Raw genomic sequence first — 25,553 nt, 5'->3', positions numbered from 1 at the left:
GAGAAATCACAAAGCAGCTACAGCTGCTGAGATTGTGTCCCAGGATGCTGTTCCTCCGCAAGAGATGCAAGTGTTTGCAAAAGAATGTGTTCCTCCACAAGAGATGTGTTTGCAAAAGAATGGTTCACTCAGTCAAGCAAACAAAACCAAGCCCTGAGCCAGCAAGTACTCTACCAATTTTGGTAGGTCACTTCCATGTTTATAACTGGGCATACATACAAGATGGGAACATCTGCATAGTCTTTTGCAAGAAGCTCTGAGAGAAACCCTATAGTCTCAGGACAAATGTAAAGATTTGTGCTAGATAAAAATTTTGTTGAAGGGCAAAGACCACCTTACTCATGTTAATACTTCCCAGTCATTTCCCTGTGTGCTCACAGGTCCCTAAGCAGCTCAGCCTGAGTCCTCCTCAGCTGTAGCTTGTTTAATTTATTAGGCCATTTGGAGAGTTTTTACCAAAATCCCCACCCTTCTGCACTCAAGGTAGGTTGTGGTAACATGGTTTCTCAGGAACAACTGACTGTGTCCCTGCTGCTTAAGGAGTCCCCTCTGCAGAGTACCTGTAGCAACTTCCATAGGAAGCATCCATTTACCCCTGCAAAAGAAAAATCCCACTGAATGGCTGAGCAACACGGGGAAAAAAGCAACCAGGTAGGTTTACTATGCTGATAGCATTTGTTCTTTTCTTTATGTGTCACAACAGGAAAAGAGAAGGATGAAGAGAAGTCAAAAAGAAGCCTTATGGCCAGCAGTACTGCTTTGCTCCTGACTCACACAGCTGAAACCATGATGTGTAACTTGTGAATCAGAAAGAAATATTTCTGCCATTTACCTCAATGGGAAGGTCACTGTTATTTCTGTTTCTCTGTGGGATTAGCAGTAGCCAGCAGCTGCGAGGAACTTTGCTAATTCATGCACCTCCTCATTGTCTTACAGAGCATGACAATGGGACAGAGGCAAGCCACAGAGAACCTGCTATTGAGCATGCAGTGCCTAAACAACCACAAAACGCCGTCCAGAAGATCTGTTCAAAAGGTGAACAAATGCATTCAAGCTGATATGGACTTGGAAGAGAAGAACTCCAGTGTAGACCTGAGCTTTTCTCCAACTGGCCTTTTCAGGAAGCCACAGCAATGTCCAGGGAACATGTTACCTTCCCAGCACAGTGTTCCCTCATCCTCCCAAGGACAGTCTGGCATGCTGGCTATAGTGCCACCCCCCTCCACCCTTACCCCCTGGGCAGAAGGTGCTTCTTCCACCCCTTCCCGTGCCTGGCACAAATGATCCGTTGCTCCCACCTCCCCAGCCATGCAGTAATCCTGAATGCAAACATCTTCCTTGTGGATATGGGGGGCAGCCCCACCCTAAGAAGATGCCGACAGTGAGGATGAAGACATTTCACTGGCAGAAGCTCCCCTCTGATGTGGTGAGACGTATGTGCTTCTTTGTTACGCTGGGCTGATCAGGTCATTTAGTTGACAACCAAATAAAAACGCTAATGCTGTGGGCTAGGCCTTGACTCAGTAAGTCAGGTCACACAGCTGGTCCCATTACCGATAAAAAAATAGTAATCACAAATAATTATGGAAAGCCAGGCCTTTGCCAATAAATGGAGGAAATGGTAGTTTGGCAAAAGTGCTGAACTGAGGCTCTGTGGCTGCTAAAATTATCTTCTCTTAACCTTTCAGTCTCAGTTTGTTACTTGTTAAAGTGATATTGTGAGGCTGCACTAATTAGTTTGCAAAACCTCTGAGTGTGTTGAGTAGAAAGGTCTGTTCAACAATCGTGCTCTGTGGTTCTTGCTAATGAACTCCTGGTGCATCACTGATGTCTTCCCAGCTGAAGCTTTTACTTCTTAATTTTTTTTCTTGCACAGCCAGAAGATGCATCAGCCAGGATCTGAGACTGAAAGTTCTTTGTCAATAGGGCTGGGGGATATGTACCCTCAGGGTAGGATGCAGCTTCCAACTTCATTTCATACCAGCCATGTAATTTGTGTGGATTTCTTCCCCCCACTCAATATAAGGTTTATGGTTAACACACAGTCTGCCAAAGAGGTTTGTAAGTTCTGCTCAACCTTCAGGGAGACAGCAAACATGTTTCTATTTTGCTGCAGCTTTTAATATTCGTTCCACACAACACAGGTCTCATGGCTGTTCTCCATTGTGCTTATCACCAAGAAAGGGGGACATCAGAGGGTAAGAACTTGCTGCTATGATAAAGTGCATAAATACACATGTAAAAAAAAAAAATGGTTTGAGCCACAGTCTGATTTCTTGGGCAGAGATACAAAGTCAGATTCATTCCCACTTTCTTCAGTGCCGCTGTTGCAATCTCTGCTAAAGAAAGAGGAGGTGAGATCCTTTGTGAAAGATTCAAGTGATGTAGACAAACTCATGTTTTGAAATGCCATGGGTTCTGGTATGGTTCCTGATGATTCTGGTAATAATGCTGGACTTGGGAGTCCTTATCTCTTGCAAACAGCAACATTTACCTAATTGGATGCAACATCCCCTGCTTGGGTACCACAATTCTGCAACGTGTAGCCGGTCAGGAATAACAAGAAGGATTTGGAGCAGCCCATTAAGTTCATCTGCTGTCTTCAGTTCAGTGAGTTGAATGTGGTGGTAGCTTTCCAGGTTTAATTAGCCTGCAGACCTTTGGGATGCTATCTGTAGGAGCTGCCACTCTTCTATAATTAACGTCCAGATTAATGAGTGTTATATTTCATTCATTCTCTGAAGTGTTTTCCCTTCCACAAATCACACTGCCTCGGAAGTATTCCTCTCTATCTGTGGTCCACCTTGAAGTGTTACTCTCTCCCAGAAAGCCGCTCCATGTGGACTATGATGCCAAGCAGCAGCAAGGGTGTTGTGGAGCCTGACTATGCAAGCCTGGAGCGACTTTTCTCTGTCCCACCAACAGCACCTAAGGAGAAAACTGGGCTAAAACCAGAGAAAACAAAAGAGGTACTCTAGACTGCTCGCTTTTGGTAGAGACTGGCAAAATTCTTCGAAGTGAAAAGCTTATTCATTCTTTATTGTTGTCAATTGTTTATAATAAGAAAGTTTGAAATATTTTTATATCCATTGCCTAAGTTTACCTTAAAGAAGCACAGGAGAAGTTTAGAATTAAACATGTTGAAGTAACTCTGCCGAGGGAAAGGTCTTCATCTGAGAGAGGGAGGACATGGGAATTTCAGTATTAATTCTTGTAAATTGGAATATTCTAGACAACTCAATTCCCTTCTCTATGCTTTTGCCTCTCTCTCTTTCTAAAATAGATCTAATGACCTGTACTGTTGTAAATAGCTATGAGTTTGATCAGTGACGATTATTACCAGAGAAGAAGGAATGTTGCCCAACAAACAAACAAAAGCTCTAAAATGTCTGTTAAAAATCAAGGTAAATGTATTTCTAGCTGACAGGGTTTTTTTCTTTTCACAGATCACATTCATAGGTCCAAAGAAAAGCCTCCTTCTGAGCATATTTCTGAAGCAATTTAAGTGGTAAGATTTGGAGCCTATCATCTGAACTACTTATTTTATGTGTCTATGTGTTTATTTAGACATTAAATGAAAAAAATTTACCAGAAATACTTAACAACCACTATCTTTCTTTAGCAAGGAGTGAACATTTTTCCTTTTTTTTTTTTTTTCTTTTTTTTTAACTAATGAAATGTGTCAGTCTCTTCCCAGACATTTAATATCATGTCTCAAACTGGTATTAAACCTAAAATGAACTACTAATTCCTAAAGAGACGGTATCAATAAATAACAGCAAAATCATGCGGAAACATATTTTTCTTTGTTATTATTGACATAAGTATCAACTGCCAGCAGCAACTATTAGTGAAGATTCCTGATTGGAAGTTTCAAGTTAGTGAACTGATTTTTAAGAAACCTCTCCAAGAGTTCAGATCCAAAATTGTATATGGGTTTTATTTGCAGTTTTTCTATAAATAGGAAATAGTTTCTACAATTAAACAAATGGAAATTTACCAAGTCATAGTCCTCATAGGAAGGGGGGGAGGAAACACAAGAAAGGAATCCGTACTAGTTCTTGGCAAAATACCTCTACTCTTCGATTCCCTGAAACTACTGCAGGATGAAGATAGATGTTCTGCTCTCTCTCTGCCCTTTGTGTAACAGCCCGTGTTACCAGGGCTTCAGAAAGAAACTCAGCCTAGAAGCTCTTTTGTATTAAGAATAACTCAGAATCGGTCAGAGGGACTTTTTCTAACTTATTTTATTGTTTTTTCCATTGCAAACCACTTCTTCGTGGGGAAGAGCTGTGCATAGCCTAATCCAGTTGCTATTTCCTCTCTCTGCATGACTCCCTGGGCAGCACTTACACCCTCCTGGGAGCAGCTGGTGACCGTGGGATCAGAGTTGAGCCTTGCTTGCACCCCCGAGGGATGAGGCTGTTCTGAGCCAGGTGCTGCCTCTGTCAGCGCTGGTGGCTGCAGGAAGCCAAGCTCTCCAGAGCCCAAACCAGAGCAGTCTGGACTCATTTCAAAGATATGTTGTCTGCCTAAGTTTCAGGCAAGGATTTTGGGTAAAACCTTCGGGGATCTTTATAAATACTTCTCAGCAGGAGGAGAGCCATTGTTTTTAGCCTTGGCTTTGCTGCAAGCAGTGGAGAATTTCAAAAGTAAATCTCTTCTCAGTGACGCTGGACACTCACAGTAAAATGAAAGCCTTCAGGGTTTGTTGTGTAAAGATGAACAAAGCCCGGAAAGCACAACTAAATTATGAGGAATATTGCTTTAGGCTTAAAAAAAATCCTTTGCTTTTTCATACCTCTACTGTACTTCTGAGGACTGAGATCCAAAAAGCAATGGGAGGCAAGTACATAAGAATGACTTCGTTTACTCTCACAGTGCTAGCTGAGAGATTGTTATGTTCTGTTTGTCAAGCTACTCCTCCCTACGCTGTTGCTCCATAGTACTTCTTTCTTTCCTACAGCTCCAATGAAGAGATTGTTGCCATGATTCAGAAAGGGGATAAATCAAAGTTCAATGCTGATCTGCTGAAGCAGCTACTTAAACTGCTACCTGAAGACCACGAGGTATCTATCAAATGCTTTATTCTGATTGAGTTTAGTGTGTTTTGTGCTCAGCTTGAAACACTTGCACTGCTAAAACAAGAAGTTATGACTGGATCCCACATCTTCCTGCACCATTTTGGACAATGACCTTCCCAGGCAGAGCGGTAGGAAGGTTGCCCCAGCAAGAGTCTGCCCTCTTTGCACAGAGGTTGGGCAACCCAACACAGTTGGAAGACCCAGCACAGATGAAGGCCAAGTACTGCTCACTGTTCCCGTTATTATAATTAGGTGGATGAAGTACATGAGCATTTGTGGGTTTAGGTGATTAAAAAGCCTTTCAGAGCAGGTTTCAGTGAGGAGGAAGGACCCATCTTTTTAAAGGGATTGCTGGACTTCTATGGACTATAGCTTGCTGAATCTCTGCCTATAGATCAGGGATTCATCCTGCAAGATGCTGTACAGATGCAGATGACCTCCCAGTCAACCCAAAACCTACATGTTTGCCCTTGCAGACCAGTTATTAAATGGAATTTATTGTTCATCTGCCTCACTCCCATTGCCTGTGCACATAGCAAGTTCAGAAAATCCAGTTTCATGCCTGTGAAAAGCAATGAGCATCAGAAATATTTGTGTGGTTATTTTACTGTTTTATTCCCCATTAGATAAATAGCCTGAAATCTTTCAAAGAAGAAAAATCAAAACTAGCAAACACAGATCAGTTTTATCTCCATCTCTTAGAAGTTCCTAGGTAAGCCAAATTTTCCTTGTCTTCAACCCGCGAGTGTGGTTCTTGTAAGATTATTCCATAAGAATTAAGATCTGTTTCCTGTGAAGACGGATGTTCCTGATATTCAGTCTTCAGGATAAATCATCTGACTGCTGTTTGTAGAGCTAGTTTGAGAAACTTTTCCTTTCCAAAGGCCAAAGAGGTTTTCAGACACCTTTTGCAAACTGCAGTTAAATTAATCTTGGTATTAAAAAAAATCTTGACTGTTGTACAGTTGTATGGCATGAAGTTGCAGACTGAATCCTGCCATCAGGCTGCTGATTCACTCCACCACTGGCTTAGATTCCAGTCTACCAAAGAGAGCCCACAAACCTGTGAGTGAATCACAGCAGCGCCTGTGCTTTCACCACCTCCCTCGTTTTTACCAAGTCAGATGAGGTGCACGCAGATAAATTTTCATGCTGTTCATAAAAACATGGTAATGTGTCATAATTCATAGCAATAGCCCTCCATAAATCTGATCAGTTGCCATGCCACAACCAGAGACATCTTTTTCAAAATGTCCTGGTGAAAATGTGGGTTTTCATCTTTTCAAACTTATAACTAGCTTGAAAAGTACTTTAGAAAATGTTTTCATGGTTCTTCCACAATATTAATCCATGATGAGGCATAAATATCATTAAAGGATACCACTGCAAAAATATTTTGAATTTCTTTTTTGGAATTTAAAAGGAGGAACAAAACTGCTGGCTAAGGCTGCCCAGGAACTGTAAAAAATTATGGCCTCATTATGCAAGGAAGTCACTGCCAGATGTCAGTGCAACACAGCTTTCTGAAAGAGGAGATAATTGTTTCTAGGACGCTTTTGGAAATATCTGAGTATTTGATTTATTTATAATTGAGTTCTCATGTCAGAGCATTAGAGAGGACATAACAATGCTGGTACTGCGCTTTGCCTAAAATAGGTGATTCTTTTGCTGAATACAAGGCAATTAATCAGGCCTGTGTGGAGGGTTTTGTGGTATTTGTTCAGGTTTTTTCCACTGATCTCTTTTAGCTACCAGTTACAGATTGAATGCATGCTGATTTGTGAGGAAACAAAAATTCTGCTGGAGTGTCTGTGGCCAAAAGCACAAGCCATCAGGACAGCCTGTGAAAGTAAGTACCTCGGTGCTGTGCCTATGCCCATGTTCAGTCATAGGAAGCCTCTCTTCTACTTCAATAGCATCAGTGGTAGTATATGCTATAATCTAATCAAAATTAAACTTCTAACTGCTGAATATGTACCAAACTTCAAAATGATTCTGCAGATTCCTGCTTCTAGAATTCATTCTGCAGAATTGCAATTCGTGCTGTCCTGCTCTGAAGGGGAGCTTCAGTTGACATGAATGACACAAACCTCTTTCCTCTCCATGGGTCTGCAGAGAAGAAAATTTCCTTTATGTCAATGCCAGATTCTGTTTGCCTATAGGTTAAACTTTTGTGTGAAGTGGAGGCTTTTGTCCATAACAATGAGTCGGTTCCAGTTTTTCCTCTAGTGCACACAGTTCACAGTCCAGTGTAGCTCTGTGTTGGAGTAGACCACAGTGATGTTCCAGAATCTGGTTTGGCTTCCAAAATGAACATCCCAGATGATGTTCACCAGTGTTTCAGGAACGCCCTCCACACAAAATTAACCTTGGTGTTAGTTTTAAATCAACTCTTTCTTGAAGTTACTCTTGGATTCTAGTTTCAGTTCAATGGTTTGAGGGAGTCATTAACCTGTTGAACATTTAAACTGCAAAACTTCTAAGTTTGCACATAAAACTTGGCTATACCTGGCTGTCTTGATGTCCATGCTATAGTTACTCTTTATTGTGTTGCAATCAACAGCGCTCTGCAGTCCCACCCTGTCATCCCCATCTCCCCTCCATCCTGTTGCATGGCACAGCATTTCTATTCTAGTTCTGCCAAAAACTTTATTTTACTCCAGATTTTCCTGTAAAATGCATTGCTTCTGGTTATCACTCTCACTAACAATGACACAGAGGCAAAATGCTCTTTGCTTTTCTTAACCTAGAATAATATGTGCTGGAAATGGGGGCTATAGACTTTTGCAAGCTTATACACTTTATCATATGTGGTTCTCCCTCACCAGGAGCTGCACGGATGACACATCTACCCCAAACTTGATGGGAAAACTAGTTTTCCATCTATTTGTAGAGAAGAGATCACAGTAGAAACATTCTGCTTCCATTCAGCAGATTTATTTCTGTACTGGTATATTTCTAAATCCATAACAAGGGCTTGACATAATATTGGATAAGAATTTTGTTACTCCCACTGTCAAACCTAAGGAAAATCCTATTTCAGACCATGTAATTTAATTTTTTGAAAATGTCTCTCTTTTTATTCTTCAGCACTTCTTACCAGTCACCGACTGCCAGTTTTCTGCCAATTGATTCTTAAAGTTGGAAACTTTATGAACTATGTAAGTAAATGATTTCTGTAATTGCTGTATTTCTAAAGATAATAGAAAACACAACTGGAAACTGAAGGAAGGACTTTTTTCTCTATTTTCTAGGGGCATCATACTGGAGATGCTGGAGGTTTTAAAATTAGTGCATTGCTCAGACTAACAGAAACAAAAGCAAACCAAAGCCATGTTAATTTGCTTCACCATATTTTGGAGGTACAAGAAAATTGTGAAATTATTCCTCTGTGTGTTGTCCTCAGATATTCATTCCCCAGAAACTAAGGGCCTTTGACCTCAGTAGCACCCTGCTGTAGGTATCTGGAGGGTGAGCCTCTGTGTGTGAAATATGATGAAAATTTTTCCACCACTCTCTATACAGATGGTATCAAATCCTTATGTAGTAATGTTTAGAGAGTTACACTGTTTCCTTTCTTAAGTTCACTTAACATGTCTGCTTGTGGTTTCCTTTTTCTTTTCCAATTGTGTTGGCATGTCTCCCAAACACATCTGTCAAGTTAAATTAATTTTAGTGGTATGAAGACAAAATCTCAGGTCGGCTTGCACACTGTGGCAGCACATGGGATGTAAGCCTGAGAAGTTAAAAGAGCCTTTTGCTTTCTTTTTAAATCCCTGTGGGTACCAACCTGAGAAAAAGAATGAATGAAACTAAATTTACCTCTATGTTTATAAGACTGAAAACTAAAATGTTGATTTTTTAGTCCTGATGTTGTCCAGCTTAAAAACTTCCATACTCTTTGACTGAACTCTGCAAGGTAACCATTTTTCACTTTAATTTTAGGAGGCTGAAAAAAACCACACAGATCTGCTGCAGCTTCCCAGAGATCTTGATTTTGTTTCCACGGCAGCAGGGTAGGACATTGTTTGTTTTTGTCATGTATGAATTGCCAACCTCTTTAATGCCAACAAGGACCTGAGTCATTTTATGGTGGTGTAATAAGGTCACAGAAATTCTCTGCTGTAGGAGAGAGAGGTTCCCTTCTAACACCAAACAGTGCTGAGATTTATAAATCAACCTGTTTAAGACCTTTTTATGTGGAGCTCAGTGTGACTTGTCTTTTGGAGGAGTAAAACTGTATAAATAGTGAACTCTCACATTTTCAAGGATTGAGTTCTTCTTCCACATATTTCAATAGAAACCTATCTTTCTGGAAATCTCTCAGTCATATTCATGTGCAAGCCCATCAGGAGATACGTGCACAGACCTGGTCTAAGGAGGTAATGATTGGAGTAACTTACCGGCAATTGGGGAACCTTAGGAGTCCCCAAGCTGAGTATAAGCACAAGTTTCTAATATATGTGGGTAGAAAGAAAAAAGTCTGTTTCTGCAGACTTTCCTGCATGTGCCTGAAAGCCTCATGAGTCTAACATCAGCTCTTTCTGTTTAGCTCAGAAGAATCACATGCAGATATGTTAAACTACACAACATTTTCTTAATCCTGTTATGAAGTCATAGGAACTTTTCAATGTTTTAGATTTCCTTGTAACTAGAAGCAGGGGGTACCTTTTAAATCTGGAGATGGATTAACATTTTTTAAGAGGTTGCTAAATTATTTTTTAAAAGTATTTTTACTCAGTAATACAACAGAAAAGATGGCTTTTGTGAGTTTATCTGTGCAGAATTGAAGTTGGATGTTGTTTTGAAACATGAATCTTCTTTCAGGTTGTGTCATAATAGAAATACTTTTGTTACCTGAAGTTAAGTCTTGCTGGTCAATGATATAAATGTGCTCTTTCTTATAAAATAATTGCCCTCTAGTTTAGTCAAACTCTCAAACTTAGAAAATTGATTTGCTAATCAACCTGTGGAGAACTGTTTACAACGCAGATCCTGCAAAGGACTTTTCTAATGCTGCTCACATCTGGATGCACCATGAACCATCGCATCAGGTTTTGTTAATTCAGTATGTTTTATCTGGCAGAAAGAGCAGGTCAGAACCATAGAAGATGTTGGTTCAGCAATGTACCACGTGAGCTAAATGAACTCTGAGAGGAGACACGGTTTTGGACTATAAATAGATTACAGAGAAAAGGCAAAGAAGGAAAAGAACCAACTAAAGGACAGTATTGGCACAAGGGAGATGACTGCATGTTACCTATGAATAAAAATAGGCTGAAATTTTGGGGGGAATTTTTTGAATGCTATGACAGTGAGGTTCTTCCACAGCCTGTCCAGGGAGGTAGTAAGGGCAAAAGCACAGATTCTTTCTTAGATGAGGGTTTGAGCACATACAAAAAGGTTTATATAAAGGAGAACTACTTGCAAAAGCAGGGTCAGGGTTGGGCAATTAATTCTACATTCATTTGCAGAGATGATACTGTTCATAATAATATTTTAACTCAATGAAAACAAAAGGCTCACCCCTTCAATTTATTGTCCCTTTTGTGGACCTTTCAGAATCCACTTTGACGTTATACGGGCTGAGGCAGGTACCAATTTCAGGAAACTGTTGGAAATAGAGAAGCGTTTGGTTTTGTCGACAGACGATTTAAAAATGCAGCATGCAGAATCTGTTCAAGTAGGTAACATGGGTGTGACACGCTTCCCATCCTTCTTCCTAAACACTTGAAATCTCTTCTTAAAGGCCCTGTAATTCAGGTTGCATATGGACATAGAGCTCTATGGGAAAGGGATCATAACTATACTCACCCGCACCCTGGTGGAAGGAGCATCCCAAATTTTCCTCCACTTCTGTAATGTGGTATTGTGATAAGGAAGCAGCTGAGGACCAGTCACCTTTGTGTGTGGGCACAAGAAAGGAAGGTCCTAAAAACTTAATGTAGGATGCAACTATAAATATGTACCCTGCAGTACAGAAATATGTTTTGTCTCACTGCCCTTTGGGGGGGGGGGGGGTGGGGGGGTGGGGAGCGGGGCAGGGGGAAGTGAGCAGATACGCTTTTTGTGTGTGTACATACATCCACACATCCTAGGCTTTCATGTTCTCAAAACAGGATCACTTAACTAAAGCTAAAATCCTGGTGCTGTATCTCCCCAATCTTCATTGTCAGTTTTAAAAAACCTGACTAATCTGTGTTAACTGGCTTGAGTCTTCTGGGCAGCTCAGAATATGCTGCTTCTAAATATGTATAAATTGTATTGCCAACTGTGTCTCAGGGCAGCCTCGATGCTTCAAAGAACCTGTTGAAGGAGTTTGCCACCATTGAAAAGAAGAAGAAAGAACTTGCTGATTATCTTTGTGAAGAAAAATTGTCTTTGGAAGATGTATTCAGCACAATGAAAACCTTCAGAGAGCTCTTCCTCAAGGCCTTACAGGTGGGTGTGCATTTGTGACTGTTTAGAAATAGTTCGAGAACTTTTTTTTTTTTCAGCAACCAAGAATTTTTTTGTTCTTCTACTCCAAGCTGGGCTACCTAAACCCTGACTGCAGGAGTAAATGAAAGTAGCTGTTCATTTGCTTGCAACCTGCAACATGAAATGACCATGTGGGCAAATATAATTGGGGGTGGGGGATGAGTAGGGTGTTTTGGGGTTTGGGGTTTTTTTGCTATGGAGAGCTAAGAACCCTCTGAGTTGTTGTTCCCACTGTAAAATTATTAATCAGGCCTCAGTTCAATAGGAGCTCGGTGATGTGTGAAAGAATGAGCAACCTGACATGCTTTATAGCCTTGATAATAGGCAAAAGGTAAATTTGCCAACAGCCAGCCTAAGTTTACATGTAGGTATTTCATTGTACTGGCTAGTTCAAAAAATAGGTTTTTTGTTCCCCTCCAAAACCATGAATCTCCCAAGAGATTATATTTGGCACTTCATCAACTTATAAGACTTGACTCCTTGCAATAAGGAGTACAAAAACAGTAGCTTCACCGTAAAAGTTGTGTAGAGCACCTCCCAACTAGTAAGCCCCCAGTAAACCTCCACTTTGCATCCCCTACTACATACTTCAGACCTGAACTAATGTACTACCTCTAGGGTTTTCTTAATGCCAGGTGATAGTGGCTTCACATTTATATATTTTAACAGCAACAATCGTACGCCCTCCTGTGCTGGTTCCAGGAGAGGCCCGGACTGGATCTGTCTCCTGTAGAGGGAATCATCCATATTACAAGTAGTACTGCAGTATTGCAAGAATGCAGACAACTATGAAGGGCAATGTCAAGGCAAGAGAGGCCGAAGGAGTGCTTTAGGGCAGATTGCAATTTCAGATGAAAATAAAGGAGCTTCTGAGGAAGTGTTGAAAGATGAAAAATATATCCTGTACGGTTCCCACTACCTGCTTCTCTTGTGAGGCACTGGACTTCAATTTTGCAAGCAATGCAACCCAGGCTCCAAAATGATGTGATAGCATGACAGTCTGGAAAATAAACCCTACAAACCCACAGATCCTTTGGCAATGCACTTGATCCTTAAGAGTTCCTAAAAGTCTAGGCAGGAAGGAAAGAATTAAGAGAGTGAAGAACATGATGGCTCAGTATCTGTGAGCTATACAGGAAAACTGCTGTGAAGGGTAAATCCAGCAACTGCAGTTCTTCAGAGAAACAGTCCCAATAAAGGTTATGTAATGTCCTAGTACAGCTGCAGAAGATTAAAACTACTTTTTTGGGTGCTGCTTGTTCACAGCCAGGTTGGAGCAATGAGAAAGAAGCTTCTTTCTATCTACCCAACATGTAAACTCCCTTTCATCCTATTTTTGGTTCCATTTCCCATCAGTCCCTTACCTCAAAGGTACCACAGCTGTTAGCCACACTGTATGCATCTGTTACCTCCATTGCAGACCTGTAATATAATCTCCTCTCCCTTCTTCCCTTGCTTTCTCCCGATAAGTGTTGTAAAGATACTGTCTGTGCTTGAAACAGCAACACGCTGGTAGGTTGAAGGTTTTAATTTTTAAAGCATCTTTTTGTTCTGTGATTTTGATTTTACACTAGAATCAGCCACATGCATCATCTCTTTCCAGTGTTGTTTGACATAAGCTTTATGGTTAAGGTGTAACTTTTATTTTGAGATGAGTCTTCCATGTAAAGCAGGTCTCTTAGCACTTCCAAAATTGTTAGTGCTATCCGTCCATTCTTGCATCAGCTAAGAAGCAAAATAATTTGATAAATAGTGATCCTTCATGGCTCCTAAGCTTACCTAGAGAGATTTTGAGTTTATTATTTCTTGGTTTAAACCAAATGTTTCTCCATTCCATAAGGATTCTTTATGGTCTGTTATCCTTCAGGTAACAAAAACTGAGCTACACAAATCAATTTACTATAATAAAAATCTGCCCTCTTCCTCTCCATCTACTTGAAGAGGTAAAAAAAACCCAAAAGTTTTTCAAACATCCAAATGATCCCCAAAACTGACATAGTGAAAAGAAACTGGTTTGTCACCCAGGGCTGATGACTGTCTCATCAATTCTCAAAAAATAAAAGCAGCAGATGGCAGGAGGAAGGAGACAGAAAATAGCTTCCCAGCTCAAAGATAAAAAAGAAGAATTTGAGATACACTGTGAACAGAGTTGTAAAATTGTGGGCAAAAGAAACACTGTGTGATTATAGGGGACTGGGAGAAACATTAGATTTCTCTTGGCACTTGCAGCTGTTTGAACAGGGGAGCTCCCAGCAAAGAGGCTGTCAAATCTCAGGAAAAGGGGGGAAAAAATGTTAAACAAGATTTGCTCTAGGAAGTACCCAGTTGATGACAGAGGTTATACAGGCAGCTTTGCACAGGGATAGTTCCTCTCAGTGCTTCCCCAGGATAACTGAGCTGGAACAGCTGCTCCTCAGTAGGGTGCATATGGTGTTGGAACAGGATGTGCTTTAGATAGTGTGGGGATAAACAGTTGTCATGGAGCATCTTTTAATTCAAAGATCAAGCAAGTATCTAACATCCCACAAAGAGAAAATCCAAAGTGACACCGCTCTTTCATTTAATATCATTCATACAGCTGCCTTCAATAACCCAGGAGATGGAGAAGGGATTGTGACTATTCATTCCTCTGCCTTGCTAGCACTTTACCTTGTTGGGCTTTCTTGTGTTGAAGTGACTCTTAAAAGTGTGTTTACATGGAATTGTTATATGTATATATATTTTTTTAATTGCTCTGAACAATTTGGTTCAGGCTTGCTCAATCCATAAATTTATTCCTAATGTATCTCAGTTTGTTCTCAGTACTCTCTGCATGTGCTGCTCAAGTAGCAGGACAACATGCCCCTCAATTCACCTCCTCTGTTCCTTGTGTTACAGAGACATTCCCCCAGGGCCCACAGATCTGCAAGTCTCTTAACAGCCATAACATCTCAAATTCCTGCTGTGTCTTAGTGTGATGTCTTTATCAGGCAAGCATGTAGGAGGCATACGGTGATGGAAGGCTTTTAGTCTCCATAGGACTTCACCGCCTGTACCTCATTCCTTCAGGTGCACCTTTGATTCAGGGCAAATATATCCTTTTCTTTCTTTGTCATGAGTATACCATTTTTCTCCTGTTTTCTAGGCATCCAGTGAAGGTCCCCATAACCTTGAGCCTACAATGTTCCTATATTTCAGAGAGACTAACTATTAATGTTCGCAAGTCTTCTTTACTTGTCTGGAACTTTCTTTGGACCAAAGAATCCTAGGTTTTTGCTTTCTATAAAAGCTCTAAGAAACTTGTGCATGTTTCCTGGGGTGACTTCAGTACATCTAATGGAAATAGTGGCAGATAATCCACAGCAATCAACAAAATCTATCACTATACTGGGAAAATATCTTTCTGCTGCTAAATAAACACAAAGGAGACCTGACATGTCTCATCAAGAATCATATCTGCACCAAATAATCCACATCTTCCTGGAAATTATTAAATTTTATAATATCACACAGCAGCACCCTCCTCTTAACATCACAAATCTTTGACAGTAGGCCCAATACCTACTCATCTACCTACAACACACAGACTAGCTACTGACTGGTTGCAATCAAAAGCAGGCCAGCTTCCAGGTGGTGATGGCGATGTTCTGATGGTCATTGCAGCTCTGGAACAAGGGCTGCATAAGCTTTTAAGAAATGGCTTTTGTCATCTTGATCCTTTGCTACAGTTGTCCCAGTTGTCCAGAACTATCCTCTCCTATGATTGTGCTACTTATCAAAAGCCAGAAATACTCTTTCACTGAGTAAGGGTCTTCCTTTATTAGGAGTAATTGTTAACTTCTTTCTCCTCTGTTAATCATATCACCTTGGTACCAGCAGCTCTGTGGAAAAGAGAGTCCTGCCTGCCTGCTTAAATCCCAACAGAATTTTGCAACTGCTATCAACCAACATCCAGCTTGGATTCTGCCACTGAACACTAGTGCAGAAATATAGCTGGCAAATTTAATGGGTCCCTGAACAGAAACTGTGAATTGCTGCTTGACACAGTTGAAGAGTTCCTGAAATTTCCGTTAGAAATCCCTGAATACAAACAACATAAAATCAAGGTTGCTATAGGATAAATCTCTAGAATAATAATTAAGCTAAACTAATGTTCTGTTTTGTGGACAAAGGGACTAATTGAGAAAAACGCATTTCAGTCCATAGTTGAACATTGCAGTTAAAGCTGATGAAATAGTTTGCTGGTAACATCATCATATGGAGAAGGTCCAAAGGATTGACCAGGAAGCTTTGTTCTGCTATTTACCCTCAAACCCCAGCAGCTGAGATTTTAGGTGTGCATAGGGCATAGTCAGAATAGTTATTCATTGCAAACTGAGAGTTTCTTAACCAGCTTTTCCTTCAGTAACTCTTTTTAAAATTTTTTTTATTTGTCATTCTGTCTGAATGCAGGAAAATCAAGAAAAGAAGGAGAAAGCTGCAAAGGCTGAGAAAAGGAAGAAACAGCTTAAAGGAGAAGATGCTAAAAGGCTAAAGGGAGAGTATGGAAACAGCAGTACATAAACAAAAATTAATTCTGGTTTTATTAGACAGTCTTTTGTTAATTAGGAAGATTTTACTTGTTTAGCTGTGGCTGATCTAACACAATGAGAGTGATTTGGCCATGGATGTTGTAGTAGTCAAGCAGATAGTATAGCAAGACATCAATTTTCAAGTGCATGGGAATACCTGGAAGAAAACATGATAGGGATGTTAGAAAAAATCACTCCCAATGAGCAAGGTATTACTATTTTGCTTAGAGGCGGTGATAGCCTGCTATTGCTCTGAATAGCTGTTGGAAGACTTTCAGGGATGTACGAAGTTGCACATACTTGAACTTCAAGCTGTGCTGTGTCACTGTGGTAGGCAAGTTGTGTCATGAGTTACTGTCACCACAACATTTGCTTTTCTCTGATTAGAGGTCTGATTCCTTAAAATGGTTATGCGTGTGCTTAAAGGAACATCTGTGCTTTGCTAAAGAATGGCTGATTGACATAAATGCAGAAAAGCATTTGCTGTGCTGGGCCTCCTGGGTGTCAAGCATTGCTAGTGCTAACATTGGCGCATGTGTGTTTTAAAATTTTATTTTGGCAAATACTTGTCATCCAGTTTTCTTGAAGATTTCAGCCAATAACATTTGGTTATGATTCTTGATTCTTCAGATCACCACTGCAAAAATAGCATTAGTAACTCTGAGTAGAGTTCATGTAAATATTTCACTTGATTTTCACTCCTTGGAAAACTGGTTTTCCATGTATCTGGTGTCTAAATAAAGGGCCTTCTTTTAGCTGCTCTTTCACAATTACTCACCTTTAGAGATACATACTAAAAATACGTAAAATTCAATGAAAACTGACCAAAACAAAGTTTTCAATATTGTCTTGACAAGCTGTACTGCAAATGTATTTTACGTACTTTGCAATCATAACATGCTTAATGTAAAGCTGCAGATTAAAATAATAAAACTTTTTGCTGTAAATACAGAAAAGTTACTTATTATATGGTAAAATAAAATTATAAAGCAACATTCAGCAGCTGTCAGGATTAAAGGTGTGCTTCAACCCTGTGAAAAGAAGGAGCACCAGACCAGAATAACCTTCTGCATTTCCAACACACAGTTTAGATGGAAATACCCTTATTTTTGGTCCTTTGCGAGAAGGTAGATTTAATTCTTGGGATATAAACTTAAACATAACTAAGCATTTAGACTCTGAATTATTTCTCAGTACTTATTTTAGAAAACTGTATGTAATACTGATGACAATGAGAATCAGGCATTTTTTTAATTCTATTTTAATCTCTATCAGGATACGGTGACATGAATTACAGAGGGTATCAGATGGCAAGATGCTGGAAGTCAACATTCTTCAGACGATGTAAAACCTTGTTTTCTTTTTTCTTATCATATAATTAGCAAGTTATTTCCTGTATTTTCTGTACTTATTTTCTGAAGGAGGGAATGAAAAGACAGTAAATCTGGTGAAACCCTATTAGCATGTGCTAACGGGATTATCAAAGCCTGGTTCCATAAAGAATTAGGTACACCTTTAACTTCACACGTATCTCCCTTGGAGCCAGTGATACACAGCACACAGGGTCTCCTCCGCACAAATCTTTAAGGCACCAATCCTACAGTCTTTGAAGCTCTGACCTTAACTCCAGTCACATGCTCTGTCAGTGTCACTGTCTGGTTTACCCAGTTGTCTGAGGATCATTTCTCTGCAGTTGACAGATCGGCTACGGACAGCACACAGCAGCAAAATCTCTCAGGGCAGGTAATAATCTTGCTCTCCTGAGGTCAAACAGAAGAGGTGAAGGTAGACGCACCCGTCACTGATATATTAACAGATTACAAGGGAGGGCTTGCAGCTACTGAAACTGCTGAGAAATAAGCTGAGTCAGAAGTTCTTACCAAAATTCAAATGTATGGCATGATTAAGAACATATAGCAATATCCTACTTGATTCCACATATTAAAAACCTCCTTTCTGTGAATAAAATTTAAGATAGGATTTCCAAAATAATTTGGTGGCAGGCTCCTGCTGATTCCAGGGACTCAGACATCTATGGGTTTTTTTAACTCCTCTGAACATGTTTACATACATATTTACAGTAAGGTATTTTTTTCCCCCCTCTGCTTCATAATGGATTAAGCAACTATTCTGCTTTATTTTCTTCAGCCTCTGTTGCAGCAGTTTCTGTTACAGCGCATTTAAATTCTTCAGAAGAATTGTATCAGATACCTGCAAAGATCAATTCTATACGACATTTCATGAAAAATCTCATATAATATATTACAGTGCTATTTCAAGAGAAATAACTTATAGGGGTTTCTTTAGCTAACCAAGTAGAAAAATGAGCTGCTGCTAATGGAAATCTGGGGACACAGCTTATGACCAATGTACGCAACAGAACAAAAACACTTAAGAATAAAATATAGAACTATGCAGTTAAATATCTGGCGAGAATTTGTGTATAACACTCTAATACTGTAACTGCAGCAGAAAATGAAATGCTATAGAAAGATGAAGAGCAAGTAAATTTTGATGATCAGTACAGGAGTTCCACAGTATAACCACCATCATTACTTAAAGAAACCAACTGCAAAAGCAGACCCTCAGTCCAATTTCTTATGTTGATATATGCAGGGTCAAATACGAGAGCTTTTCTTCGGCAAAATTCTTATTGTCTGTACTTACAGAGGACTTATTCATTTGGCTGTAAGTAACAAATTGGTATATAATAAAATGTCATCAGCATAAATTGCTCTTGCAATAATAAATGCATCTAGTGCTTAAGAAATGGAAAAATAAGCAAATGTTCTGCTACTAAAAGCTTCCTGGTTACTGGGTTACTGTTGTATTGCTTGGATGTGCTTTTTTAAAGCACGTAAGAATGGTTTTAAAACTGTATTAAGGGTAAGTATGACTTTCAATGCAACTGCATTGTACTCCAGCGTGTATTTGTAATCCAGGATGTATTTCACTTTTGTATGTTAACTTTAGTAAACCGAGCTAAACAAATGTACCTGAATCTGTGAGGCTTATTAGTTGTGGTTTTACATCACATAGTAGCAAATAAGATCCTGAGTAACTGCTTTCCCTGTGCTGCTTGTGAATACAGTCCTGGTATTTTTATTTTATTTATTTTTGAGCACAACTGAAAGGACAAACTATCTGGCTCTTAATCTCTGAAAGAAGATGGTGAATAAATGAGAAAAAGCTTCTTAATTGCATCTGGCAATATAAAAGTTAAGCAGTTAATTCCACATGAACTCTAGAAAAATGCAAAGATTTTTAATTTATTTATTTTTTTTTTAAGCTTGACCCTGTGCCCTGGAGTTCAATGAGTTTGCCACAGTCCTTTTACTGGGAGTCTGGCAGACTTCAGGTCATGCTCTCACAGGCATAAAGGAGCATAACCATATAGCAATGCTCCTTTAATCTTTTTTAGAAATATACATCCCCCTGCAGAATCTCCAACTCCTTATATTAGCTGGAGAGGATTCAAATTGATCTCATTTCATTAAAACATGTTTTAAAATCTTTCCACAGGCTTTATGCAATCTTACTTCTGTACACATTATTTAGTCAGCTGACATAATGTGAATAAGTTTCTGGTTTTGCTATCAACTTGATTATTTTTGGGGCAGAGAAAGATGCTACATAATTCAACTATTGAGGGCTCACTCAAGGATGCCAGAGACTAAATAAAGTTCCTGTTCATATCTCTAGTCAGGAAAAACAGATCTGAAGCAGTGTCTGTCACATCCCATCTGAGATCCTTAATTCCTCAGTCAATCTGCAGTGACGGTGCAGATAGTGTTTTTGTGGGGCATTTGCTCTAGTTTATACATTCGCTGTTCATGAGAGAGGGACCTGGCAGAAAAGCAGAAAACCTGATGTGAGACCCCTCTCATAGCTTGACACAACAGGCTGAACCATGGGATAAATTGCATGTGCCCACTCACAAACATGTAAGTGATTACAGAGTCAGGTGGCAGCTGAGCAGCTCTTTTAAGTGATGCTTAAGTATTCGACCTGGGCATCTAAGCAGGTGAACATGTACTTTTTGAGGGTTTGGGCCAAGGTCTTCAGAAAAGATCTACAGCACTGGGATGCACACAGTTAACTGTAAAGTTGGTCTAACTCAAAGCAGTTTATGTTGAATCATTTTTGCCTAATCTCTTCTCAGAAATGTCCAAGGACACAGGAATCCTGCAGCCTGGACAAGCTGCTACTGTGCTAAGACAGTGCTAAAATGCTGCTGTGCTAAGATGCTGCCCTTAGGAGTAGTGTTGGAGCAAAGCTGGTCTTATTCACAGCTTCCGTTTCAAGCTTAATAAAGCTTTATATGTCTTCAAGTTAAGTCCATGTTCATCAGATCAGTTGGTTAGTCTAATAAAAGATGCAAACACTTTTCACCCTATCCATCACAGAGAAAACATGTTACCACTTTGTTTTAATTTGCAGCATCCTTTTACATATTTGGAGGCTGCTACCACCTCACTTCTGGTCTTCTTTTTCCTAGACTAACAACCCCAGTACTTTCAGATGTTCACCCTGGTGGCTTTCCTAGTTCTTTCATCCTAGGGTTTTCCAAATCAAAAACAAGTGTTCATGCACTTGTGGCTCTCTTCCAGATTTTCTTCAACTGGATCTCATCTTCCTCACAGCACAGTGTTGGATCTCCAGCAGGGCGGTTCAGCAAGGTTGAGGAGAGTGACATATTCCTGAATTTTACAGGTTGTTCTTCCATCTCAGCATGATGTTTGACTCCTTTTGCAACCATGTAACATTTTGACTCCTATTCAGAGAAGCATCTTGGTCTCCAACACAATACTTGTCACTTCCAGCTTTGTGCCATCTGCACATTCAATAAATGCACTCCATTGCACACTCCAAGTCTTTCATGGAAACAGAAAAACATGAACCTCAAACAGAATGTCTGCGATTTGCAATGCACTTTGTCCAAATAAATGATTCTTTACTACTCTCTGTGCGCTTCTGCACCTGTCATGGTCCACTCAGTGGACTTGTGATGGTCTGTTTACTATGACCTCAAAGCACAAAAAATATCAAAGCGACCACGCCAAGGGGTTTTGTTTTGATCAAACAGCACAACATTACTGTTTGCCCGTAAAGCGGCGTGCTATAGATAAAGTGACAGAAAGGGAAGAAAAGGTAAAGCAAAAAGAAAAGGAAAGAAGATTATAGCTACAACCACGGGTCCAAGGCGACCCTATGGTCCCAGGTCCAGGCAGTGTCCTGCCGGTCCAATTGTCGTGATCTTTGCTGGGGAAGATTTCCAAAGTTCAGTTGCTAAGGAACCATCTTTTATGCCAAGCAACACACCTTGCTCCTCCTCTGGCCCATGGATTGCTGTCAGTCTCCATCTTCTCAAGCAAGGTTACCACGCATGTCCAAAGAGGAGTGCCCGAGGCATGGTTTGCCTTAAAGGCGGGTAGCTTCAGACCAGGAGGTGTGTTTTTGTATTATAATGCTATTATAATGAAGAAAAGTTCACCTGAAGTTCAAGTTTTCTGGTTCATGCTACAACAGTGGTTGTGATCCATCTTCTGGACAGCAGTTATGCGGCCTTATTCTAGTTGTTCCTTTCAATCCCAGGTAGCAGGGAACGGCACAGTACTCCTTGTACCATGCAGTTCTCTTCCCAGAGTATAGTTGTTGCTTTCAGTCCCAGGTAGCAGGGAGTGGCATAGTACTCCTTGTACCATGCAGTTCTCTTTCCCAGGGTCTTTGTGTCTTGGCGTCCATGAGGGCCGCATTCCATCTCCAGGTCTCTGTTGGCAATGTTGAGACAACATTGTTCTCTTTGGACTGACTCTTACAGCACCATTTTGCTCTTTTTATCAGGGCTGTGAATAAACAAGTACCTGGTAAAAATGTAGTGCTGAAAAGAAACAGTATAGTTTTGGTTACTTTATTCTGCAGTAAATCTAAAGTGCACTGCTTTAATCATGTGGACATATTTGGCTCCTATTAGTTGCCTTAAAGTAAAAAGCATTGCATTTTTTTATCTGAGAAGGCAAATACTTGAAAGTTGTTCTGTGAAACTGCAAAGGTCAAGCATTTTCAGGAGAATTGGGTTTAATGGAAGAGTGCTGAGGAGCATGGAGTTCTTCTGAGAGGCTGATACTGATTACTGAACTAATGGTTCATTCCCTTCTTTGTCAGTACCCAGCACTAGTGACTCATTAGGGCATGGGGACAACTGCATATCTGCAGCCCCTACAAGTCTCACACCACACTGCATGACCTCACTCTTAATTTCATGTATTACTCAATTGAAAAGTCAAGCATTTGCTTTTAACTGAACAAAATCTACCTTGAAGATTTTTTTTCCATCTCACACATCAAAACGGATTTAAATCCATTGATTTCAGCAGACTTGAGTTTGCTTTTAAATTGGTATAAGAAGAATAATGAATCCCTTCAAGTAATGAACTGCTTCATATTATTTCTATGCTGAATTACATAGTTTGAACTTTTATAAAAAGAAGTGTTCCCCTGGTTGATTAGTTTGCTTGCAAAGTCCTCAGTAATTTATGTAAAACTGTTTACAGAAATGGAAGCTTTGACATTGTTGGCACTGGAAAGAAAATACAGCTGGAGTTTTTGACCATCTCAGAATGACAGTGAATCTGACTACAGAAACGCTGAAAAGAACATAGAAAACTTTTCAAGTTTGCGACATCTGAAATAACATAAGAAAAAAACCCAGAATACTTTAGGATTCTTTCTGGCTATTAAGAGGAAAAGAAACTGCACCTTTCTTTGCACAAAAAACCCACAGAAATTTCCACCAAGCCAGTCACTTTGAAGATAAATGAAAGTTATTAACATATTCTTTGTGGCTAAGGGTCACAAAGAACCAATAGCTGAAAACACTGTCATCTTCTGTTAAAAAGGCCAGATTCTCTCCTTAAGCAGGACAATTTACATGTAGTCATATTAGGACGATTTGCTTTTTTTAAAAAAAAAACCACAGGTAAAGAGTAACCAAAAATCAGCCAAGCAAACAAAAAAAACCAGCAGTAACATTACTCTGGGAAAAGATTTGACTTCCTATGCTAATAGAGGTACAGTACAATAGAGAGAAAAGCCATTCAAGAATGACAATGCTGAATGCCATGATAAATACAACTCTAGGATCCTCTCTGACTTCAAAATGTAGCTGTATGCAGCTTCTTCTGCAGACAGAGCATCAGGAACATGTATTTCTTGCAGCAAGGGTATTTTTATATTCTAGCTGTTTGGAGCTGACCCGCAAGCCACGAGTTTTGAGAAGAATTAGTGTGTGTGTGAGGAGGGAACCAGTGACACCACTGCTACATTTTGCTGTCTTTGGTGCTCTTGATTTCAAATTGTAAAAACAACCATAAACATAATGCCTGACAAATACTTATTCCACAACAAGATGGCACAATTTCTATTATTTAATGGACAAAATTATTTTGCTATTATGCAGCATAAAAAATCTGAAATATTTAATGGAACAGTAAAGAAAGCTTTAGAGGAAATTTTGAAAGACAATAGAAGCCAGAAGGGGAATGAAACTGGGGTAATGTACAAAAGGGACAAGCAAAAGTAGAAACAGATCACTCTGGCTTCGGCTTCCTTTACCAGTTATCAAGATAGACCAAAGCCAGCAGACATGGATTTCATTAAGACACCCAACATGGTACATAGTATGGGGTGAGTACGATTACAAAGGTGGCTAAGGTATCAAGTAAAGAGAATTGAAGTCATTAACAAGAATTTCTGTTGCATAGCAGGACCAGGCTATCTGCAAATGGTGGAGGAGATGATAGACCAGTGCAGAATTTTTTCAGACGAGGTCGGTGAGCTGTCAGTTCATGGCTGTGAAGAGAAACATGGCCATTGCTGGCTGTTCCCATATCAGATGGAACAAGTTCAGGTGTGACTGGTCTGGGATGCTGGGCAGCTCTAGACTGGCTAGTACCAGGGCAAGAAGCCCAAAGAGTTTGGTGTAAAGCCTGTGCTTGAGGAGTTGTGCCCAGACAGTTGATGAATGTTAGACCACAGGAACCAAATATCTTAAAAGACTTCACAGTAACCTTCCATCCTTACAAATGAAATAATGGTTGAAATAAAAGTAAAGTTTAAAATTCTATAATACAAAATTCTGAAACCCCAGCTGGAGACTTGTCTTTCAGGCCATATTAGATCACATATGGCATGTGGCTGTGATTATATACAAGAAATGCCAAGTAGCTGTATTGTGCATGCAAAGTGTCAATGGCAGACAGAGGTAGCAATATTTCAGTGTGTGAGATACCAAGTAGTGCAGTAGTGTGGGAGAGGAGCTGACTTTCATCGCATATGTGAAACAAGTCCAGGAATATTTTAGGTGAGGTATTTCCAGCTGAAAGGAGAAGACATTAATTCCCATGCGTGGACCATAGTGTACAATTCTAGCTGCCCATATTCAAGAAACATGAATCAAATTCAGAACAGGTGCAGGGCAGGCAGATGGGAACAACTAGCAAATCGAGAGCCAGTCCTTAGAGGAGAACAGTAAAAAATTTTGGCTTTTTTCTGCCAAACAAAAGAAAGCCAGAGACTAGATGCAATTCCTTCTAGAAATATATACACAGGAAAGGGAAAGGAAGAAGTATTTAAACTAAATGGCAATGTCAGCACAGAACATATGAATATAATTTTGCCAGAAAGCTGGAAATTAGCACAGGCTTCTCACTAGAACAGCTCTGGAACAGTTATTCAGTAGGAACAGCAAGGTGGTGTATAATTTAGTTGACCACAGTAGCAGGGGAAACAAGTCTCAGATAGTTGGAGCTCCCTTGCAGTCTTCTCTTCCATATTTATCACCTCCACTGATCAGTGCTAAATACTCAGCTGCAGCATACAGAGTGAAAATTTAAATTTTCCCTAACTCCTTTTCGTAGAGGAAATATTGCAAACACTAGAAATTAAGTAGAGCAAGTATCTACTCTGTTTGCCAACATGAATGCTTAACAGGTGCAGTCTGCAGTATGTTCTATACTATTCCTATACATGCACATATGTATATGCATACATGTATGTGTATATGCATGGGTAGATGCTTGTGTATATGGATACACGCACACATACAGAGCCCACATATGCATGTTTGAAATGTGCTGTACATTCTGCTATATTTTTATTTTTCAGGAGTGCATTCAAGTATTCCAGTATTTTCTTTCCATCCTTATAGCAGAGTAACAGATTGTTACAAGCACTTTTCTGCATTTTGACTGCTGCATACACAATGTATTTCAGTGATCTCATATATATCATGGCATCTCACCTGAGCCACAGTTCAAGAGAAGGAATGTGTCACTTGAAAATGCTGAATTTCTGTCACTTGCTTTCTTGGTAGGAATCACACGCATGCATTTGCTAGGAGGAGTGTGCAAGCAGCAGCTGGCGCAGTTGCCCCTGCCTG

General features: G+C 39.9%; 1 protein-coding gene across 1 annotated transcript; it reads left to right on the top strand.

The window, feature by feature from the left end:
- The first annotated feature begins 709 nt into the window (after window positions 1-709).
- LOC106112140 (inverted formin-2-like) lies at window positions 710-19,096 on the top strand. The gene is made up of 12 exons (XM_055793840.1): window positions 710-844; window positions 937-2,969; window positions 3,447-3,508; window positions 4,967-5,069; window positions 5,711-5,796; window positions 6,833-6,933; window positions 8,175-8,245; window positions 8,339-8,446; window positions 9,030-9,100; window positions 10,647-10,767; window positions 11,367-11,525; window positions 15,996-19,096. Exons 2-12 carry the CDS (start codon window positions 2,838-2,840, stop codon window positions 16,104-16,106), a joined length of 1,125 nt encoding a protein of 374 aa, XP_055649815.1. The 5' UTR covers window positions 710-844; window positions 937-2,837; the 3' UTR covers window positions 16,107-19,096.
- The last annotated feature ends 6,457 nt before the right edge of the window (window positions 19,097-25,553 follow it).

The sequence above is a fragment of the Falco peregrinus genome, chromosome 1 (assembly GCF_023634155.1).
Source record: "Falco peregrinus isolate bFalPer1 chromosome 1, bFalPer1.pri, whole genome shotgun sequence".
In the NCBI taxonomy this organism is placed as follows: Eukaryota; Metazoa; Chordata; class Aves; order Falconiformes; family Falconidae; genus Falco; species Falco peregrinus.
Note: the sequence above shows the minus strand (reverse complement) of the source record. Positions and strands in the feature narration are given on the sequence as shown.